The sequence below is a fragment of the Odocoileus virginianus genome, chromosome 22 (assembly GCF_023699985.2).
Source record: "Odocoileus virginianus isolate 20LAN1187 ecotype Illinois chromosome 22, Ovbor_1.2, whole genome shotgun sequence".
NCBI classification, from domain to species: domain Eukaryota; kingdom Metazoa; phylum Chordata; class Mammalia; order Artiodactyla; family Cervidae; genus Odocoileus; species Odocoileus virginianus.
The window spans coordinates 10,928,414-10,949,053 of record NC_069695.1 but is presented as its reverse complement, the minus strand read 5'-3'; the positions used below and the strand labels follow the sequence as shown (position 1 = coordinate 10,949,053).

The window sequence follows — 20,640 nt, the reverse complement described above, 5'->3', positions numbered from 1 at the left end:
CTATAAATCTAACGCCATTCTAAAATTTAATTTTCATTTTAGAAATCTCAATATATGGGTTCAACAGAAAAAAGATTAATAAACTAAGGACAGATTAATAGAAAATATCCTATGGAAGGTCAGAGAGAAAAAAAAAAGTAAAATATATAAAAAAAAAAAAAAAGAGCCTAACAAACATATGGGACATAGTGAAAATGTTAATAAGTATAACAGAGACCCTTGAAGGAGAGAAAAGACAGAATAGGACAGAAACAATGTATTAATATAAATCAACAATGGCTGAGAATTTCCCAAAATTGATGAAAGACATCAAACCACAGATCTAACAAGCAGGGAGGGAGGGAGGAGAGGGGAGGAAGGAAAAAGGTAAGAAGGAGAGAAGGAAGGAAGGAAAAATACTCCTGAACATATTCTAAGATGCTGAAAACCAAAGGATTAAAAAAGAAAAATGCTAAAGTACCCAGAAGGAAAAAACCTCCTTTTTTTTTTTTTTCAAAAGAACAACACTAACACTGACAGCTTTAATCTCAACAAAATGAGAACAACCAGAAAAATAACAGAATGGTGTCCTTAAAGTATGAAAAGAATTATCACCAACCTGGAATTCTACACCCAGCACACCTATCTTCCAAAAGTAAAGGAAAAATGAAAACATTTTCAGACCAAAAAATAAAACAGAATTGTCATATACCCACAAAATCCTTAAAATCTATATGCATTTGTATCTATTAACATGAAAGAAGCTCCAGAGTACTGCTAATTGAAAATAACATATAAATAATACCACTTACATAAAATTGTGCATATAAATCAATATACACAGAATACTCTGCTAAGATTTTGATCTTATCACAAAAGATTAGCAGTGATTTTTCTTTTTTTTTGCTATTCTCCAAAGTGGTTTTAAATATAGAATGACATACTTAAATATACAATACCAAGAGAAAAACACAGATTAAAATAATTGTATGTGTATATTTAATATTATGTAAATGTGTATTCAAAGAAGAAATAACAGAAGGCAAAATATTAACAACAGCTTTGTGAGGGTTGTGGAATATGAGCAAATACTGCCTTTTTTACATTTTAGTATGCTTTCCAAATTGTATTAATAAGTATTGTTCCCAATTTAAAAATGCTGTTTTTGTAAAAACCCCAAGGTCACTTAAAAACTATATCATAATAACTGCATTGATATCATTGTTACACAAAATTAATTCTCAGCAAACTGTCACACAGGTTTTTGAAACTCAGCTCTATTTAGTACAAAATTGTCAAAATCTATGGTTATAACTGAAGAAAAAATTCAAGGCAACTATTATAATAACACCTCTATCATTACCAACATAATTTGTTTTTAAAAGCAAAAATATTTCATCAAAGACTGTTTTTGGCAGAGTAAGTTAAATGGGAGTTCGCTTACATGGAGCATATCCATAAGCTTGATTTAAAAACAAGCTTGTCACCACTCATTAAGCTCTTGTACACCACTTGTTTAACAGACATATTATCTCTAATTTTCAAAGCAACAGTGAAATATAAGTATAATTATCCACATTTTTTAAGGCATACACTTCTTTCCAACTGTTACCAAGTTGAAAGTAAAGTATTTGAGAAGTGAGGTCCAAAAAAGGTAACATTTATTGACAGAAATAATGAACAATGACAAATCCTAGGCACTGTACTGGATATTTCATGTTATCTGACTTTTCCTCATGAAAATTCTGCAATTTAGATTAAGAAATTAAAGCTCAGCTAATAATTAAGTAGCAGAGTTATAATTAAGACCATAAAATAATTCAAGAGCTCAGGCACTTTACCATTAACACAAGGTTGTTATTACTAATTTGAGAAGCTTCTGAATATATTTTCCTATTAATGAATAATAATTATTCTAGTTAACATAACCAACAACAGCATCTTTTGCAACTGGCAAAGGATGAATGATCCTACATTGTCTAGGAACTATACATGCAACTACAAAACAAACAATATTTGGGGCTATTCTCAGTATTTCAAAATTAGCAAAAAGAACAAGCTCTATGTCTTAGCAGAGTCCATTACCATGACTGCAAAGTAAGCAACCATGTGTCTCACTGCTGTTAACTGAATGGTACCCACTAGTGGCATCAATGAGCACCAAGAATAATTAGTACTATTATAATTATCATCATCAAAAATACATCACTTCATTAATTCAATTCATATTGCAGTAACAAAATTTGTTAACAGAAATTTTAAAATAACTGCCTCACATTACACACACATACACACACACACACACACACACACACACTCATTTTTCCTCCTTACCTAAAGACCTGCAGACTGAAATGGTTGCCTCCTCTAGGAGCTTCAACTCAGTACTGGAGAAAGAGAAGAAAGGTAATTAATAACTATAACACTAATCATGTTCCTAACTATAACACTAATCATAATCCGCCTGCAATGCAGGAGACCCCAGTTCAATTCCTGGATTGGGAGGATCCCCTGGAGAAGAGAAAGGCTACCCACTCCAGTACTCTGGCCTGGAGAATTCCATGGATTGTATAGTCCATAGGGTCACAAAGAGTCCATTCCATGGATATGACTGAGCGACTTTCATTTTCAATCATATTCATACTAACCAGTTAAAGGACTATATAAAAATAAACATAAGAAAAACAACTCAGAAGGAAGATACAGTGTACAATGGTAAACAATAACATCAGCAAAATAAAGCTTCTATTCTCAATGTAATTAGAAAATTTACTATAATTCTCAACATGAGACTCCCAAAAAAAGCAATTGGAGCGCATTGCCTTTTAGGTACTGAAGCAGAGAGGAGAGGCAGGACTGGAGGGACTTATAGAAAAATTCAAGAAAGGTATTTCCAAATGCAGAGCACAAGGCAGGAGACTCATGTGCCCAGCACCAAGGGAAGTATTTATCATAGGATTAAACTTCTTTAGATAAATGCCATTATTTTTTTATAATACTTTCAAACAATTCAACAACACTGAAAAAGAAACAAAGCAAGAGACAAAACACATATATATAAACTCTAATAATTTATAAATATATAGAAAAACTGAGGTAGATGCAAACTGACACAGAGACAGGAGGCACAGACATAGAGACAGACATAAACCTCTTAGATTTAAAAAGTAGGGAAGCTTCATGACAGTGGATTCAGCAGTGGTTTCTTACATATGACACCAAAAACACAGGCATCAAAAGAAAACAAATGGACTACATAAAAATTTAAAACTTTTGCACATCAAGGGATACTATCAACAGAGTAAAAAGTCAACCCAACCAAATGAGAGAAAATATTTGCAAATCATATAGCTGATAAGGCATTAATATCCAAAATACATTTTTTAAAAAACTCTGACTCAACAACAACAACAAAAAAGCAATTTAAATATCTGCAAAGGATTCAGATTTTGGAGACTTTATGTCTCCAAAGACATAAAAATAGCCAACAGGTGTAAGAAAAGAGATGTTCAATATCACTAGTCATTTAGAGAAATGTGAATCAAAACCACAATGAATACTACTTCACATCCATTAAGACAGAGTTATTTTTTAAAAAGAGAAGGAAAAGAAAAGGAAAATTTTAAAAAGTGTTGAAGGGTATGTAGAGAAGCTGGGACCCTTGGGTACTGCTAATGGTTATGCAAAATGGAGCAAGTGTTGTGAAAACCAGTATGGCAATTTTTCAAAAAATCAAAAACAGAACTACCATATGATCCAGCAGTTCCATTTCTGGGTATACATACACCCAAAAGGATTAAAAGCACAGAGTCAGAGAGATAGCTGTACACTGAGATACACAGCAGCACTATTCACAACAGCCAAAAGATAGAAGTAACAAAGTGTTGACCAATGGATGAACGATGGCACAAAATATGGTACATGTATATAATGGAATATTATTTGGCCTTAAAAAGGAAAATTCTGATACATGCTACAACATAGATGTACCCTGAAGACATTATGGTAAGTGAAATAAGCCAGTCACAAAAAGACAAATATTGTATGACTCCACATATGTAAGGTTCCTAGAGTAGCCAGCCCATAGATACAAAGTAGACAGGTGGTTGCTGTTGGTGCGTTTGGGAACAGTGAGGTGGGGAGCAGGGAGATGGCAAGCTAGTATGTGGTGACTATGGAGTTTCAGTTGGGGAAGATGAAAAGTTCCCAAGAGGGATAGTGGAGATAATTAAACAACAATGTGAATGTACTTTTATCACAGAAGTGAACACTTAGAAATGGTAAAAATGATAAATTTTTTGTTGTATGTATTCTGCCACAATTTTTAAAAAGTGCATTCCAATTCAACTACTTACTAGCTATGTAACCTTGGGATCATTTAACTTTTAGCTTTATCATACATAAAACAAATTATTTTTTTAAGTGCTTCAAAAAGTGTTGTTATTATTAAATTATGCAATATAGTACTTAGAACAGTGCCTGGCATAAAGGAAAACCTCAATGATAGCCACTCTGATGCCAAAGTGCAGTACTTTTTTCCCTGTTAATAAAACTAATGCTTTCCATTTGTGTAACATAAAAACTTTAAAGTTTTTCAAAGCCCTTTCAAATTTATTAGCACATGAAAACCTCTTCTATTGAGCAGGACAGTTACAAACCCTATTTTATTTATTTATTTTTTTAATTTTTTTTTTTTGGTAGTTTGAGTCTTTTATGCACTTCACGTAAAAAGAGATAAACCTTAATATTCTACAATACAAAGGTATCTGAATTATATATAAGTTAAAGTTTATAAAGGAGTTCCCATACCCCATTAGTCAAAATTATTATCGTTAAAAGCAATCTGGATGAAATATGAGTCAACAAAATTCACAAAGCCAGAAGCAGTTCAGTGCTCACAAGTTTAATAGTTGTTATCTTTCTGGCTTACTTCACTCTGTATAATGGGCTCCAGTTTCATCCATCTCATTAGAACTGATTCAAATGAATTCTTTTTAATGGCTGAGTAATATTCCATGGTGTATATGTACCACAGCTTCCTCATCCATTCGTCTGCTGATGGGCATCTGGGTTGCTTCCATGTCCTGGCTATTATAAACAGTGCTGCGATAAACATTGGGGTGCACATGTCTCTTTCAGATCTGGTTTCCTCGGTGTGTATGCCCAGAAGTGGGATTGCTGGGTCATATGGCAGTTCTATTTCCAGCTTTTTAAGAAATCTCCACAGTTTTCCATAGTGGCTGTACTAATTTGCCTTCCCACCAACAGTGTAAGAGGGTTCCCTTTTCTCCACACCCTCTCCAGCATTTATTGCTTGTAGACTTTTGGATAGCAGCCATCCTGACTGGTGTGTAATGGTACCTCATTGTGGTTTTGATTTGCATTTCTCTGATAACGAGTGATGTTGAGCATCTTTTCATGTGTTTTTTTGCCATCCGTATGTCTTCCTTGGAGAAATGTCTGTTTAGTTCTTTGGCCCATTTTTGGATTGGGTCATTTATTTTTCTGGAGTTGAGCTGGAGGAGTTGCTTGTATATTTTTGAGATTAATCCTTTGTTGCTTCGTTTGCTATTATTTTCTCCCAATCTGAGGGCTGTCTTTTCACCTTGCTTATAGTTTCCTTTGTTGTGCAAAAGCATTTAAGTTTCATTAGGTCCCATCTGTTTATTTTTGCTTTTGTTTCTAAAATTCTGGGATGTGGGTCATAGAGGATCCTGCTGTGATTTATGTCAGAGAGTGTTTTGCCTATGTTCTCCTCTAGGAGTTTGATAGTTTCTGGTCTTACATTTAGATCTTTAATCCATTTTGAGTTTATTTTTGTGTATGGTGTTAGAAAGTGTTCTAGTTTCATTCTTTTACAGGGGGTTGATCAGTTTTTCCAGCACCACTTGTTAAAGAGGTTGTCTTTTTTCCATTGTATATCCTTGTCTCCTTTGTCTAAGATAAGGTGACCATAGGTTCGTGGATTTATCTCTGGGCTTTCTATTCTGTTCCATTGATCTATATTTCTGTCTTTGTGCCAGTACCATACTGTCTTGATGACTGTGGCTTTGTAGTATAGTCTGAAGTCAGGCAGGTTGATTCCTACAGTTCCATTCTTCTTTCTCAAGGTTACTTTGGCTATTCGAGGTTTTTTGTATTTCCATACAAATTGTGAAATTATTTGTTCTAGTTCTGTGAAAAATACCGTGTTTGTTTGTCTAATTTCCGCCCTGACACAGGCGGGCGGAGGTGATCTCTTATTTAGGTTCACTGGTTCAGTTTAGTCCTGCTACGGGGAGGGCGGGGCGCTGCAGACAGATACCGCTCTGTGTGGATAGCACTCACCGTGTTCTGGCCGCACTGGGTACAAACCATATTTTAATAGATAAGCAAACAGAGGCTTCCAAGGAGTTTAAGTAACATCCCAGGAATCAGTAGTCTAGGAAGAACAAGAACCAGCCTTTACAGCCAAGTGACTGGTTTGAAAATGCTGTTCTGTTCTGTCAATACACATGGCACACGGCGAACCCTCTACATGGGCAACTCTTTCAGGGCAAGCTGAAAAATCTCTACCTCCCAGGGTGCTCTGCTGTTGCTGCTGAAGCGTATTTTGAAAAGAACAATACATAAGTACTGATGCCTTTGACAAGAAAATTTTAGAGCAACTATGAAAGAAAATGGATTACTTTAACTGTTTCTAGAACTATGCTGTCCAATAATGGTAACCACTAGCTACACGTAGTGACTGACCACTTGAAATGTGACCAGTCCAAACTGAGATGCATTGGAATACAAAATACATACCGGATTTCAAAGATTTTTAAAAAAACAGAAAATACTTAATTAATAGTCCTTATGTTCATGAAATTGTAACTTTGGGGAGATGTTGAGCCAAATAAAACATTCTTTCAAAATGAATCTCACCTGTTTCATTTTACATTTTTAATGCGGCTACTAGAAAACTTCACATACATGCCAGTCTAACCTTTTATATCTATTAAAGCTATGCTGGAACTTGTCTCCTAGCAACTGAAGCCAGTATCATGCATAAAAAGTGCTGTACATATACACAGAGCTAGAACTAACTACTTCAGTGAATATGCTATTACCTTAAGAATCTCAAATTATACTCACATTCAAAGATAAATATTTTTTCAAAGTAAATCTTTAAAGTTTCTTCTAAGATTGAAAAATTTTTAGCCAAAATTACCTAGAAATGATTGTACAGTCAACTGTTCATATGTCCCAGGTCTTTATCCCTGCATCAGGTACTTCTGGAGTGTCTGCCCAGCACACAGTATGTCTGCTGTCCTCCCTTCCCTTTCTTCCACGTCCCACCTACTTACTCCTCAGGGCTGAGCGGAGGCAGACAGGCTTGCCCAGCCTGACCCCATGCCCTTGGCAGAGCTGACTGGATCAGAGTCTAAGCCATGCCACGGTCTTAGGGAATATGGAATTGAGATGGAGAGACAGGTTATCCACATGGCTGGAAATGGGCTGCCAAAGCTGAGGGTTACAGGAAGCCACCCGCTATCCACAGAGGGGCAGAGATAAACAAAAGGGACACGCAGGATTCCCGCTGGCCTTCTACTTCTCGGGACCAGTTCTTCCTGAAGCCTAGCTGTGTTTCTGGGATTCTACGAGACAGCCCGTCTCTTCATCACATAAGCCCCTTCCTTTTACTGACATACGCTAAATCAAATTGATTTTTGCTAATAACCAAAAGACTTCTAATTAATAAATCACTGTGGTCAGATTTAATAATATACATTAGTAGTTGGCAAGAAGTAGGAGCTATGAATTACTCAGTTTATGGGTTACTTGGGCAAAAAATAAAAGTAAAGAGGTATAAAATGCAAAAGATCATAAAGAGTTTTACGAGGTTAATAACTAGACCACATGTATAAAATCTGTTTCACCGGTACTTCTGCTTTCTTCAGTCAATAACACTCTCTTAAAACCAGCTGGAGCCAAGAGCTTCAATTATACACATATGGCTACAACCTTCAAAAGCTTCAGAATTTACTTGTTCAACAAACACCGCCTAGGTGCCCAGGATATGCCGGGTTCTGTGAAAGATGCTGTCTCTGCCTCCAGGCTACACACTGGAGTGAAGCAGACTCTCTGGTGCAGGGGAAGTACAGAGATCAAACCCAGCCCTATGCATGAGCTTATGCGAGGTGCACCCAACCCACCCTATGAGCAGTCAAGAAAGGCATCCCTGAAGAAGTAACCGTCCCAAAGGAGGAAGAGAAGACAGTTGGGCAGACAAAAAGGGAAGGCTTTCAAGACACAAGGAATGTGTATGCAAAGGCATGGATGGCAGTCACAGACAGCCTGGCAGATTCTGGGAAGCAAGCGTTAGTCAACACTGGAGAACAGTAAACTACAAGTCTGGAGAAATATACCAGATGGCTGGAGTACAGGGTTCAGTTTCTCAACTCACTCTCAACGGAAAGGTATTAAGAGTTCCCAAAACAAAAACCAAAACAAGGTTCTGGTTTCTTCTGAATACAGTATTAGCCTGAAAGAAGAATTAATTCCAACATGTATCACTGAGGATGGTTTGGACACCATTTCCTCTAGGAAACCACCTCTGATCACCTAAGCCCTGGTAAGAAGCCTGGTTTCTATCCCAAAAGCACTCAATCAAGAAACTGAACACCCTGTAGCAAGACAAACCAGTTATCTATTTATGTAACCAGCTAGATGGGGGGGGGCTCCCGGCTCATTCCCAGCCTGGTACAAATCAGGCACTTAATAAAAATGCACCAAATCAATGCAAGCCTTTTGTCAGACACTTAAGAGGACAAAATTAATTCCTTCCCCGTCCCTCAGGAAACACTTCACATTCTCTAGATTTCAAGGCAATGTCCATCCCCAAGTTTAATTTTTTATTAAAATATTTTTAAAGACACCTTTTTTTGTTGTTGTTCAGACACTTAATTCAGGTCCGATCTTTACGACTCCACGGACTGCAGCATGCCAGGCTTCCCTGTCCTTCACTATCTCCCAGATTTGCTCAAACTCATGTCCACTGAGTTGGTGATGCTATTCAATAATCTCATCCTATTGTCTTTTCTCCTCCTGCCTTCAGTCTTTCCCACCAGCAGGGTCTTTTCTGATGCGTTGGCTGTTCCCACCAGGTGGCCAAAGTATTGGAGCTTCAGCTTCAGAATCAGTCCTTCCAAAGTCTATTCAGGGTTGATTTCCTTTAGGATTGACTGGGTTTGGTCTCCTTGCAGTGGTAAGAGATCCTCAAGAGTCTTCTCCAGCACAATTCAAAACCAGATTTGTTTCCAAATGTAAAAGAATATATCTTTTTGAAGCAGGCTGGTTTCTTGGTCACTCAAGGAACTATCCCACCTTTGTTGGAAAGCTCTATCTGGTGGTAAGCGGCCAGCACTGCCATTCTGTGATTAGGCCCCTAGGGCCTGGGTCCCCTACAGATGGCCACAATCCAACACAGCTTATACCCAGCCACCACACCTCCTCAAAAACCACCACCACAGGTCAGAGCGTCTTCAATGTCCAGACTATAAGCTCCTTGAGAAGAGGGAAAGTGTCTCATTCACCCATGCCTTCCCGCACCATGCCTGATACAGTGGCTCAGCCAGAAGAAAAACACATGACAGTTACCTATGAAATTAAGGATTTATGGAGCTCTTGTTGCATTTTCTGCACTCTGAAGTGTTATTTCTACAAAGGAAATCAGCCAGGGACACCCTTGCCAAAAGCAACACATTGTTATAATAGAATTCCTTTCCTCCCATCCTCCAATTTTCTAAACTTCTTGGAACATTTTAATAATAATCTTCTTTCCCATTTGCTTGATTTAGAGCTAAAAAGGGGTGGTAAGCAACTGGGGTGGTTGGTAAATGCTGCCGCGTGTTACAGGCATCTATGCACAGTACCGTTGAGCTAAACAAATGAGCTCAGATGTTCTGGCAGCAGGCAACTAACAAATCATCATTTGCAGTAAATAAAAGTAAAACTCACTGCAAAATATGCCAATGTTTTCAGGATAATTACAATCAGAAACTGAATACTGTTTCTGAAAGCAACAATGCTTCTGGGACACTGGAAGCATAAAACAGGGGGGCAAAGCAGCAGCAAATATTCACACCAATACAGATTAAATAAGTTAACATCACACAGAGGTCTTCAAACTTCCTGTATACATTAACTCCACAACCAGGTCAATCTGAAAAAAGTCATTAATGGGAGATTAGGAATAAATACTGAAAACTAGTCATCTCAAGCAAGCATTTGCTAAGGGAACTAAACTCTAGATAAACAATCCTATTGACCCAAGGATCAGGTGTGGCTCTGTCTGAAGCAATCCCTGTGAGAGCAGGTCAGCCTCCTCCTTTACAGAGTGCTGCCACTCCAGCAGCAACAAAACCAGAGGGGTTCGCAAACAGGAATCTCAGTTTTACAGGTGACATCCCAGTGGACAACAGGACTGATGGGACCGAACAGCCATGCTCGAGAATCTGTCACACACATGGGAATACTTGAAACTGGTCTAGGGCTTTTTCCAGTTTTAAGAACCTCCACTGGCTTTCCTGAAGATAATTCAGCAAGGGAGTGGTTATCAAGATTTTCACAACTTCAGGGAAGCCTTTAAACATTACCAAAGCCATTTCTAGGCTATATCCTAAGTCTATCCCCTTTTCTGCTCTGATTTCATGAAGAGACTATCCCTCGGGAGGGAACTGTCATCAACACCAACCTCTCATTCTCTACCTGCTCCAGTGAGCATTTCCACAACAAAAGGCCCCACTGAGTGTCAGTAACACGACTGGACAACTTCTAAGTTATGTCTCAAATAATCAATGTCATCTCTGCCACCTCTGCTGAGTGCACCAACATTCACCATGAGAAAGTCAAGTGGGGAGAGTAGGTAGCAGAGAAGACTTGAAAGGTAATTAAAAAAAAAAAAAAAAGCAAAAGAGAGAAGAACTTTAATGCCACCTTAAGGAGTTTGGATTTTATCCTACATAAAATAGGAAACCAATAAACAGATACTCAAAAATATACACTAACAGAACTCTTAATAGCACCAGCAAGGTGCTTCAGGTATACGATGGTTAAATGTCTTCAATCACCCTCAGATTTTTAGCAAAAGACAAAAAGATAATGTGACCAGCAACAACAACAATAATAGTGCCCCTAGTAGTACATACAATAAAGCCAAACCGTGTGCTCACCCAACAACCACTATAACTGACCAGTGTTGCCCACTGTTGGGCCAGTAAACTTGGATAAACCACTAACTGTTACTAGAGCAAAACTCAATTACATTATCTTTAAAAATTCTAGTTTGATTCCACTAAAATAATACACCAAATTGGAACACTAGGAAGAAATAGCAATGGAAATGATACGGATGACTCTACAGCCACTAGATTCACAGGCTGGCCACTTTAAATTCTCATACCCCAAGTGTGCTGCCTCTCAATCTAACCACTATCACTAATTAACAAACTCACTCTGGCACAATGGATTTCCAACCATTCCCATTGCTGAAGGCAACGTATGCTCCCCATATAATGAAAAACTCCAAAGTCACATATTTCAATTCCAGCTTCCTCATTCCAGTTGGTAGGACTGGCCAAGATACTTAATTTGAGCATCTCAGCTTCCTCACATGTAAATGAAGGTAAGAATGCGACTATCTGATAGAATAGCTCTGAGGGCTACACTATAATGTACTCAGAAAGTACAGGTTTTTGTGTGAATATAAGTTTTTATTTCTTTGAGATAAATGCTTAAGAGTACAATTCACACTACACAGAAAGTACACAGCACTCAGCTCCACATACTCAACAACAAACAAATCCATGAGTGTTAAAACTGTCAACCTTGCATTTATTTATTCCTTAATGCATCTTATAAGTAATTTGCCAACCTTCACCTTTCTTCTCTCTACAGGGCAGAGGGGAAGTACAGCATAACGTAGTAGTTTTTGAAGTAGTTCTACATTTTGAAATAGCATCAAAACAGCTATGTCAAACAATGGTAGATTATCTGCTTTGATTTTATTTCCATTAATATGTTACTACAGTAGAATCACAACCCCAGTGGATTACAAAGGAAGTCAATATTCCTTATTCACCTAGCAAAACTTCTCAGTATTAAGTGATGTTTAATAAGTGGCAGGAAAGAAACTTAAATCAAGGCAATTTTTCTTTTTTAAAAAGGAAACTGATTTTTATTTGTTACTGCAAAAACGAACTATGCTAAAACCACCATGAGGTAATGCTATACACCTATCAGAGCTGTTAAAATAAACAAGAGTGATAGCATCAAATGCAGGCAAGGATTTAGAGAAACTGGATATCACATACATTACTCATGAGAATGTAAAATGATAGAGCCACTCTGGACAACAGTTTTGGCAGTTTTGTACAAAACTAAACATTTACCACATAACCCAGTAATTGTACTCTTAAACATTTATCTCAAAGAAATAAAAACATGTTCACACAAAAACCTGTACAAAAACCTGGACACAAATGTTCATGAAGATTTATTCATAAAAACCAAAAACTGGAAACAATCCAGATGTCCTTCAATAGGTCACTGTTTAAACAAACTATAGTATATACACAACAGAATACTACTCAGAAAGAAAAAAAGGAGTAAACTATGATATACACAACTTGAACAGAACTCAAGGATACCATGCTGAGTGAAAGAGCCAATCTCAAAATGTTACATAGTGTATGATTCTAAATAACGTTTCTGAAATAACAAAATTAGAGACAGAAAACTGAATTAGTGGCTGCCAGGGTTTAGAGATGGGGAAGGTAGAAACAATGGATGAACCTATTTTTTAGGGCAGGAACAGAGATGCAGAGGTAGAGAATGGCCATGAGACGAAGGGCTGGGGAGAGGGCGGGCGGGATGAACCGGGAGCTGGGACTGACACACACACACCAGCACGTGTAAAGCAGAGTTAGGGGGAGCCTGCTGTATGGCAAAGAAACTCAGCTCGGCACTCTGCGGTGACCCACGGGGTGGCTGGGGGTGCTTAGAGGGAGGTCCACGAGGGATGGGATATATGGAAACATATAGCTGAGTCACTTCAGTGTACAGCAGAGACTAACACAACACTGCAAAGCATTATATTCCAATAAAACAAAAATGGGTGCGGCTATGAAGGGAAAGCACAAGGGAGCCTTGCCAGGATGAAACAGTGATGCATCTAGACTGTGGTGGTGGTTAACCTGTGAAACAGTTGTCCAGAGCTCTACATGGCTTCCCGGGTGGCTCAGTGGTAAAGAATCTGCCTGCCAAGCAGGAGACACAGGTTCCATCCTTGGGTTGGGAAGATCCCCTGGAGAAGGAAATGGCAACCCACTCCAGTATTCTTGTCTGGGAAATTTCACGAACAGAGGAGCCTGGCAGGCTATAGTCCATGGAGTTACAAAAGAGTCAGACACCACTTAGTGATTAAACAACTACTATATGCACACACAAATGACTGCATTAATTGCTTAACTCTCAATAATCTTTGTGGCTTATACCAATGTCAATTTCCTGGTTTGGGTACTGAACTAGAGTTACAAGAGATGATACCATTGAGGGAAACAGGGAAGGATACAAGACATCTCTCTGTACTATTTTTTTTTGCAACTTCTTATGAATCTATAATTATTTCAAAATAACAAGTTAAAAATCATAAAAATAAAGCTATAAGAACTTAAACAGAAGAACTATATAAATATATAATTTTTAAAAATATATAAAACACATATATATAAAACAAATATGTGGATTTTCCTGTATCTATAGACACTCATTATTAATGCCTGTATACTATTTCAGTGTGCAGATGCACCATTTTTATTTGCTTGTTCATTCATCACATCTCCTTACTGCCACTTAGATTGTTAGCAATTTTCAATTATCATAAACATTGCTACCAATTGTCTTTACACATATATCTCTCTACATACATTTCTTAAATTTGTCCAATCATCTTCTTAATATAAATTCTAGAAGTGGAATTGCTAGATCAATGACATTTCTGTTCTGGTGAATTATGCAAATTGCATTCCAGAAAGATCTAACCAATTACCATTCCCACCAAAATGCATAACTGTGACTTAACCCACAAATATCCCTAAATCTGCAAAATTACAAACCCAGATCTTTTCCACCAAATCCAATGATTTTTATATTCAAACAGTAAGCAAGCATAAGAACCTTCATAAGAACAAATTCAGATTCCCCCCCCTCCCCTTTAAAAAGGCCCATGGAGAGGAACTCATTAAGGATGCAACATCTAACTGGCAAAATATCATGCCACTGTAATTTTTTAAAAAGTTCTATTCAACACCATGTATTCACTGTACCAGGCAATCAACTTTTGTATTAGCTAACGTGGAGATGGGGCACATCAAGAACCACTGTACAGAGTTTACAACTTCTCTGGATTTAAACTCTTGAATTACAATCCTCTGACATGGCAAACAACTCTGGCCTTAATATGAAGAATGGTATAGTGAAGAGGATACCAAAATATTCGATTGTAATAGAAAACGAAGAAGCTTAGCAAATACAAAGTAAAAAGTAGTGGATACAGCAAACTCAGCTCTGAGACAACCAACCTAGACGGGTGGCAGGGAGGCTCAAGAGAGAAGGGACGTATGTATACTTATGGCTGATTCACGCTGTTGTATGGCAGAAATACAACACTGTAAAGCAACTATCCTCCAATTTAAAATGTTTTAAAACTGTGGATATTTTTTCATTATAAGAAGAGATGATCAATTGTATTACCCTCTTATGCAGAAAATGTGTCCAGAGTCATCAGCCACAATTCACAAGGTGACAGAAGAAAATAAAAACAACCCTGGCCTTATGATTAGATCTGCTCTCCACCACAACCTCAGGGAGACCCTGCCATTAGTTTGTATATGAAAATAAAAAGACCAGAGCTCAGTGTTACAGCATACATCCCTTCATTCATCAACAGAGTACCACTGTCAGATGGCAAGCAGTTTTCCAGAAGTGACAATTAAAACAAGAAGGCACATTTCTTAGTAGGGGAGAAAAGCTAATTTCATATGAAGCCTGTAGTTCAAGAATTCAAGCATCCACAACCAAAATAAGTATATAAAATGGGTCATCTAATGAACTTAGTATCTATTCCTGATAATTGTCACACGTATTCTTGCCTGGAGAATTCCATGGACAGACAAGCCTGGGGCTTCAGTCTGTGGGGTTGCAAAGAGTCAGACACAACTGAGCAACTAATACTTTACTTAAAAATATATATGAGTTATTTACAATATCTCAGTCAGCTGGTATAACAGGTCAGACAGGCCACACTCAGCCAGTAAAATACTCACCAATGGAGTTAACAGAAACTGCATACTTAGGCTGGTATCTGATGACCTATGACCTACATCACAGGGCCAACATACAGCCTCAGAAGGAATTGTTTGTGGTCCTTCCGGCAGATTCTACCATCCAACATATTTTTTCTATTTTGACTTTCTCTTTTCTATCAACCCATGTGTCTCATTCTTCATCTGTCCACACTTTGAATTTTTAAGAAACATAAAGAGTCCCAATGGAAACTGTCAGGCCAGTGGTGGATCTCAGAGATTAAAGAAAGGAAAGAGAGGTAGAATAGTATATAATCTTAGAAAAGAAACTTACCAACTGGTTGTAGAACAACAGTGCAACCTAAGAAAAATCTTATCATATTCTCAAATGCAGAACCAATTTGGTTTCCCACATAAAATAAGAAATTTTTAAAAAAATTTTCATACTACAGAGAAAAATGATTTATTTTTAAAAACTCAAAACTGCAACTAAGTACTGTTTACATTTAGCAGATTTTCAGTAATTTGAACTCAAATAATTTAGAATTTGGGAGTATTTCAACATGGGAAGAGGAGACTTAGGAAAAGAACTATTTAACTTTCTACAAATAAAGATACGTTCAGGGCTTCCCTGGTGATTCCAGGGGTTAAGACTCTGTGCTTCCAAGGCTGGGAGCTTGAGTACGATCCCTGGTCAGGGAACAAAGATCTCATGTGCCTCTCAGCGTGGCCAGAAAAAAAAAAAGTATGTTCAAAGACTTCAGCAAATACTTGGAAAGTTGAAAAGTTCTAGAGGGAGATGATGGTGATCATTTGCACACAATATAAATGCATTTAATGCCAGTGAACTGTACACCTAAACATGGTTAAAATAGTACATTTTGTTAGTTATATTTTACAACAAAAAGAAAAAAAAGAAAAAAGATTCTTGGAGCCCAACATCTAGAAATCTTAACCAGCTACTCTCAGGACTCAGAAACCGGGCTTACATTCTGCTTCAATCATTAACCTTCACTTTTCTTATGTTTCTATAGAAATGACTCTTAATAAATCTGATTGTTTGTACCATACAGGCCTAACTTTAGAAGCTCACTTGAAAAATTGCATCCTGAAATGAGACATAATCCTTTAACTGAACAACGATCCTATTCTCAGGACTTGGAATGGTTCACTGAGATATGGTTCACTTGGAATGGTTTACTTAGCTTTTAGATTGTAAAACTCAATAGGGGGCTCCCCTGGTGGCTCAGTGATAACAGAATCCACCTGGCAATACGGAAGACCCAGGCTGGATCCCGGATCCACAACCATCCCAAAAGCCGTTGAGCATCCAAGCCCCCGCACCACAACTACTGAGCCTGTTCCCTCGAGCCCGGGAGCGGCAATTACTGAGCCCGCGTGCCACGACTACGGAAGCCCGCGTGCCCTAGAGCCCACGCTCTGCAACAAGAGAAGCCACCGCAGTGAGAAGCCTTAGCACCGCCAACCAGAGAAAACCCGCATACAGCAACGAAGATCCAGTGTAGCCAAAAATAAAATAAAAATTATTTTTTAAAAAAACTTAAAAAAAAAAGAATGGGGCAGTCTCAAAGGTGGGAATTAAGGGAGCAGAATGTGCCACCTCAAAATATGTCTCTTTGATATAAAGATCATTTTGAGCTGGTTGTATTGAGAAACTGCAGAAACAGGAGAAACTTTGAAAACGAGGTAAGAGTTACCTTTTTGTAAGATGAAATTACACTTATAAAGACAATCTTCATTTATGTAAAGGTGTCTCCTATTACCAGGAAAAGAAAATGACTGAATTTCCAGAAACGCTTACCAATGGAGAAGGCATTTAGATTTAGATTTACCTTTGCCTACTGTGCTTTTGGCCTTCCCTGGTGGCTCCAGTGGTAAAGAATCCGCCTATGATACGGAGACTTGGGTTCCATCCCTGGACTGGAAAGATCCCCAGCTTGAGAAGATCGCCTGGAGAAGGGAACGGCTACCCATTCCAGTATTCTAGCCTGGAGAATTCCATGAACAGAGAAGCCTGAGCTTTCCTGGTAACTTCCCGTAACTGGCCTTCCTCCCTGACTCCCTCAACCAAAAGAAACCTTTCTTTTGTCTTTAGCTAAAGATGATATTTAAGCAGGTGGCTTTGGCCATCCTGGGGAAGTACTAAGTTTCCTCAGGTATCTTCCAGGTACATGTGACATACACGTTAATAAATTTGTTTGTTTAAAAAAAGACTTCAGCATATTCATTGTTGATATGCAAATATATCTGCTAATTAGCTACAACTTGCAATATGTTTAAAGTGAAAGTGCTAGCTGCTCAGTCGTGTCTGACTCTTCGTGACCCCATGGTCTGTACCTCACCAGGTTCCTCTGTCCACAGAGTTCTCCAGGCAAGAAGGTTGGAGTGAATTGTCATTTTCTTCTTCAGGGGATCTTCCCAACCCAGGGATTAAACCTGGATCTCCTGCATTGCAGGCAGATTCTTTAGCATCTGAACCATCTGGGAAGCAGTATGTATAAGCCTATATACTATTATAAGTTCTCTCATCTTGATTATTTCATGTGACTTCTTTTAAAAACCCTGAAAAGTTGACTAAGGAAATAGGACGATCATCATCCTACAAGTGACGGAAACAGAGAAGCTAAGTAACTTAGGTCACAAAATAAGAATGTGTACTTAGTCACTCAGCTGTGTTGACACTCTGTGATCCCATGGACTGCAGCCCACCAGGCTCCTCTGTCCATGGGGAGTTTCCAGGCAAGAAATGGAGTGGGTTGCCATGCCCTCCTCCAGGGGCTCTTCCCAACCCAAGGATCAAACCCAAGTCTCCCGCATTGCAGGCAGATTCTTTACCACCTGAGTCACCACGGAAGTCCATGTAATACACTTTCAATATGAATATTTAGCTACATTTTTATTAAGGCAAACCCACATAACATCAACCTAGAACATTACAAGTAACTAATCAGAGTTTCCATATATACCTAAATGAAGTTGTCATAGATGTATTATCCATTATAAAAATTATATCTGTTATGATTTAAAACATTTAAAAAGTATGTGAATGACAAAGAAGAAAACAAAAATTAAGTCTTAATAAGGAAAGTGGTAAGATGATAGATCATTTCTGTAATAGCTAGGAAATCATACACTGTAGTTTGGTATGAAATTTTAAATTACATATTCCCTAACTCACAACTTTCAGTAATTCAGACTGGTTTTATTTTGCTTTTAAGCACACCAATCTCATATATGAATCTCAATAACTAAAGATGATAAACTCATAGTTCAAATCTTTTAATGAAAAGCAGATGGGCAGAAAATTGTAGAGGGGAGATTTACTCATAGATTTCTGACACTGATTTGCTAAACAATTTAAGTAGCTATGAGGTTCATAAAATAAACATGGAAATTCATCTTTTTCACTGAAAATTCCACTATAAAATGATGTCAAAGTTGACACTTTATATTAATAGTGTCATTTTCAGCCCACAACATACATTCTCCAATAGACTGTATGTTTGTCAGCTTAAGACACAACCTAAGTAAAATCAGCAAGTAACCATTCAGAAAAGCATAGAAGCACTTCTAAAGATATTTTCCCCCTTACCTTAGCAAAGAAAGAATTACGGAAATCATTCACAAAACTAACAAGACAGCCCATTCAGTGGTTAAACTGTGGGAACATTAAGGTTTTAAAAGAGTCTATTCACAGGAAAAAGTCAAAGGATAAAAACTGTATATAAGATTATTATAAGCACTTTTTAATGCACTAAGTAGAACCAAAAAGTATTTATATTCATGTGATTCACAGACACTCCTATATGCTGTCATTCAACTGCCAAAATGAAAGAAACCATAACTATTAAAATGTAAAAATTTCAGCAACTACCAGCAAGATCATACAGCAATTTTTTTTCTCAAGAAAGCAACAGAAAAAATGACTTAAAAATTCAGATTCCAACCAAAGCAGTGAGAAAAGGAAAGAAGGGTACACTTGGAGCAAAACTCATTTTCTCCCTTATTTTAATGCTTTGAACAGTATTAGTTGTCTTCCCCCACTTAAGCTTTTAGTTTACGGGAGCAATCAACCCTAGACAAGCTCAAGCGTCTTTTCAAATGATTCTGCATGGAAAAGTATATAAATAACAAAGAGGAGCAAAGGTTTTGACTCAAGATGTAAAAACTGAACTTCTTTCAGTTCCTCAACTTGAGAAAATAAGATGCAAAAAAAGTCTCAAATTATTTATTTCCTTAGAAAAATGGCCAAGTACACTATCTTGGTCACCATTCAAGTGAACATATGATGAAAAAAACAGAGTTTAGGAAACGGTTTAGGAGTTATCCCAGGCCCACCTTAATGACAGAGGAGATTGTTTCAACTTGAGAAGCTCTAATAAAATTGTACATAAAGTGGGCCAAAGAGAATAAAAATATGAAAGCAGAGACAGGCATCAAAAATTCAAAGAAAAAAAATGTACTATCGCTTAAGTTTCTGTCAGTTAAAAACTTGTGACCTAATTTAGTAAAAGTCTCTTTTCCTGTTTCTCAACTGAGGAAACAGATCAAGAAACTCTGAGAAAGGCTCATTCTGGCAGCTCCCCTTAGAGAAGACACACTCCACTTCAGGCAAGGTTATCCATCAATATTAATTGTAAATAATATATTTATTACATTCACATTGTAAATAATGGCACTCAAACAAAGTATGTGTTGTTACAAACCTCACTCTGAAAGTGCTTGAAACCGTGAGTATATAAACCTGGGGATTCTTTTCTTGAAGATGAGCATCTCTAAGTTCACTTTGCATCTCTTTAGCCATTATTTGAAGCTCAGACAGCAATCGATCTACACTTCCCAATGGAGACCATGTAGCATGATACCCAACAGAATTCATCTTTGAAGATACATTAAGTTGGTTTGAATCTCGTCCATGCTACCTACTAGCCATGTGACCTGGGCAAACCTTCCCAAGCCTGTTTTCTGACAAGCAGGAATATTAAAAAGTACCAACTTCACAGACGTGATGTGAGAACCAGATGAGGAAACCCACCTAAGGCAGTGAGCCCAGCACCTGGCACAGAGCACATACTCAATAAATAACTGCTAAATTAACACTCTTGTTTACATCAGTCCAGTCTCTTAGGAGAATGAACATATTCTTTATAATGCAAAGAGGATCCCTGAAAAAAGAAAATCAAAAGAGAGAACCAGAACCTAACAATGTGGAAGAGAAATGAAGGGCATTTATTTAAAAGAAATATAAAAAGTACAACAAACTGATATTTTAAAAAACATTATGCAATGAGGGAAATACATACAATAGATATTA

The 20,640-nt window shown here is 37.6% G+C and overlaps 1 protein-coding gene across 6 annotated transcripts in view; it reads right to left on the bottom strand.

Annotated features, from left to right (window-relative positions):
• Positions 1-20,640, bottom strand: part of DYM (dymeclin) — a 385,106-nt gene that overhangs the window by 324,241 nt on the left and 40,225 nt on the right. For all 6 annotated transcript variants that reach the window (XM_070452575.1, XM_070452578.1, XM_070452576.1 and 3 more), the window contains exon 3: positions 2,314-2,366. In XM_070452575.1, the coding sequence (XP_070308676.1) occupies positions 2,314-2,366 (53 nt within the window). The remainder of the gene's footprint in view (positions 1-2,313; positions 2,367-20,640) is intronic.